The 3,499-nt window shown below is 35.0% G+C and overlaps 1 protein-coding gene across 1 annotated transcript; it reads right to left on the bottom strand.

Annotated features, from left to right (window-relative positions):
* Positions 1–300: 300 nt before the first annotated feature.
* LOC145661171 (uncharacterized) lies at positions 301–969 on the bottom strand. The gene has a single exon (XM_081726621.1). The coding sequence runs from the start codon at positions 967–969 to the stop codon at positions 301–303; it is 669 nt and encodes a 222-aa protein (XP_081582747.1).
* Positions 970–3,499: the final 2,530 nt, after the last annotated feature.

Raw genomic sequence — 3,499 nt, 5'->3', positions numbered from 1 at the left:
TTGAATGGATTCACGCAAATCCTGTAATGTTGCAGGTTTTGTTGCATACACTTGTTGCTTCAAGTAACCCCATAGGATGAAGTCACATGTCGATAAGTCGGGCGAGTGTGCAGGCCAAGGAACATTGCCGCGACGAGACAACCCGTCCTGTAAACATCCTCCTAACAATGTTGATCGATGCAATTGCTGTGTGTGACGTGGCCCCGTCTTGTTGGAACCACATCTGTCTAAGGCGACGCCTTCGTAGTTCTGGGAGTAAAAAGTTTTCGAGCATGTCCACATACCGAGCACAAATGACAGTTACAGTGTTACCATGCTCGTCGTTGAAAAGTATGGTCCAATAATTCCATCAAAATAAACACCACACCATACTGTTATTTTAGGGCTATGAAGGGGCACTTCATGCAACATCCTTGGATTTCTGGGTGCCCAGTAACGGAAATTCTGCTTATTTACACACCCATGAATGTGAAAAGGACCCTCGTCGTACATGATTAACCTCTGCATAAAGTTTGGGTTCTCATTAATCATTTGCAACAGCGTATTGCAGAATTGTACGCAAGCATTAAAATCCTCATGAAGCAACTTGTAAACCATCTGAATTTTGAATGGGTGGAAGTTGTTGGCCTGGTGTAATATTCGCCGCACACTCCTATCTGACATGCCAAGTGACACAGCATGCCGACGAGCTAAACGCCTTGGACTTCTAATTAATGCTCCTCGAACCCTCTCTATATTGCCTGGTGTTCTCACTGAACGTCGACGACCTGGGGATTTCTTTGATATTGCAGAAGACAAAGCTCGGAACTTTTTCACCCAATTAAGAATAGTTTGTCGTGTCGGTACCTGTCCATTTCTGCCAATGTTAAAATGACGCCGATACTTACGCTGCGTAATTGTTGCAGAGTCTTTGTTCTTGAAGAAACACTCCACTGCAAAAGCGCGATGTTCGTTAGACCAATGCTCCATGGCTACTGACGGAAGGCTTACGTAGTTCTTCCAATACTGCACATGCGCACGGAACAGTTGAACAAACCTACATGCATATACAATGATTTGAACCACTTTACAAAACAAAACAACAATGAGCGCGTTATTTATCGGGTTACGTTTTCTATGTTCATTTTACATCGTCTAACTATTTCTGCCGCACCCTTTATTTTATATATATTTTATTTTATTCTTTTTGTTTAATAAGTATAATTATATTTTTCTTTCTTTTTCTACGGAAATTAACAATTCTCATTTTTTTCTTTTTATTATGGGAATAAGGAAAAATATTCTGAACAATTTTAAAGCACTTAACGCCAAGGCGTTGATAAATATTCTATTTATTTCGCTATCTGTGTGATATATGGGATATATTTTTCTTTCATATATAGGAGAATTAACGTTACCCTTTAGTCTCGTAAGGAAATTAGAAAAAATGGATATTCATAACAGCATCCGTTTCAAACACTTAATGTCAAGGAGCAGATAGACTATTCTATTTTGTTCTCCCCATGAAATAAGCATACCTTTTTCTTTATTTATTTATTTCTTTCTTTCTTCATGGTGGCCCTTCAGACATACCTAGACGATATTCAGTAGTTTGCCTGAAGGCATAACGTCACGTAGCAAACAACTCGGTTCGACACGTGACAATATACCTACTTTCTGAATAGAGTTGGAAGTCATTTTTTTTATTTTCATGATTTCATGGAAAGTTATATATATATATATATATTCGCTTCTGTACTACTTCCACCACTACTACTTATCTCCCCAAAAGAAAGCAAATCGCCTTTTCGAGTACTGTTTTCTCATATTTTATTGAAAAAAAAAACGTGTTATGAACGATTTAAAAAAAATAGAAAAATTTCCTTTGGCCTGGTTTGAACTCACGCCAAAAGCAATTCTTGTTACCAACCTACAACGCTAGCGCGCACGACCACGGAATTCTGTTATTTCTGTTGTGTACGATTTCTGTTATATACACAGGTATAGGCTACGTGGCAAGATACGGATAACGCCAACCAGAATCGTGTATTTAGTTACTACTTCCGGGAGTACTCTCCCGAGCAAGATCTCAACAACCTAGTCCAAGCTAGAGGTTAACTATGCCAATAAAATTCATTTCAAACGGTTCACCCATTTTTCGTTATGATAGACAAGGCATTTTTTCCATTTATATACTATGTAGATATACGTTAATAATATTCTTACTGTCTTTTTTATCTAAGTTATTTATTGATATAAAAATGATGTATTAACTTTAATATTTAACAGTATCATACAAATTCATCGTGCGTATGACAACGCGTCGTCATCTCAAGGTCTGTTCCGGTCATGCCGGGACACGAGTGTGATTGCTTCATGTCACGAAATTCGTAACCAATTATCACTGCTTCAAAATACCAGTATAATAATAGGGTATGTTCTAACATCAACGGGTAGGAACTGACTGTGGTTAGAATTTTTCCTAAAAACGGAGCTCGATTCTCAGTAGAAGCCTATGGTTTCGGATCCCATGTTAAGCTTAAGTCCATGTCTCATATAGCCTCGCAGCTGAATGGGACGCTAAAGTAGAAGCAACTACTACAACTAATAACAGACATTCCACAAAGAGCTCTGTAGACCATTTTTTCATAATAAATATTTTTTTCATATCAAACAGAGCAATCATAAATGTATAATTACAAGCATTTTATTAAAATCTTCAGAAGTATTCAGAAACCTAAGAAAAAAAGAAACAAACAAACAAGAAAAAAAAACGATTTGATGTATGAACTTCTACCAAACATAAGTTCTAGCAAGCGAAGTAGGCTATTTTTAGCATTATTCAATTTGATCAGTTGCTACATTTGCTAATAAAAAGTTGACGTTAAATTTTCTCCCTGAAATATACGCAAAGGAGAAAATACTTTTTGATCAAATATCCGGCTTTAGACTGGTTGATTTATATAAAAAGAGTGAGTGTGTAACGACATATTACAACCAAGGGATTCAAACTTGCGTTGCGTTATTCAAGGTTTAAAGTTCTTAACATATTTAAGATTCTACCGAGAATCAAATTCAATGTGTATATTTCAAGGTGAAGTGTCCATATATGTTCAAGAAACTTGCATTTCAGAATCTACTGGCAATATTATCGCTAACTTCAAATACCCTGCATTTCATTCAGTTTATTGTATTATAAAACATTGCTTAGTTCCATTATAAAATTGTTCATAATATTTGTCATATTATTTTCGATATTTTTAGGTATATATATATATATATATATATATATATATATATATATATATATATATATATATATATATATATATATATATATATATAGTTTCATTTCATTATATAATGAAATGTAATCCCATAGTGACAGTTTGAACAATAATCTGTTTTGTTAAGGACTAAAAGATGAGAATTTTATATAAAAACGAAAAAAACATAATTAGTGATATTTAGTTCCAGAAATAGGGATGATGGAAATCAATGTGCTGATCACACACAAAAC

The sequence above is a fragment of the Thermobia domestica genome, chromosome 9 (genome assembly GCF_964235325.1).
Source record: "Thermobia domestica chromosome 9, izTheDome1.hap1.1, whole genome shotgun sequence".
NCBI lineage: Eukaryota > Metazoa > Arthropoda > Insecta > Zygentoma > Lepismatidae > Thermobia > Thermobia domestica.
This window is presented reverse-complemented; position numbering and strand designations above follow the sequence as displayed.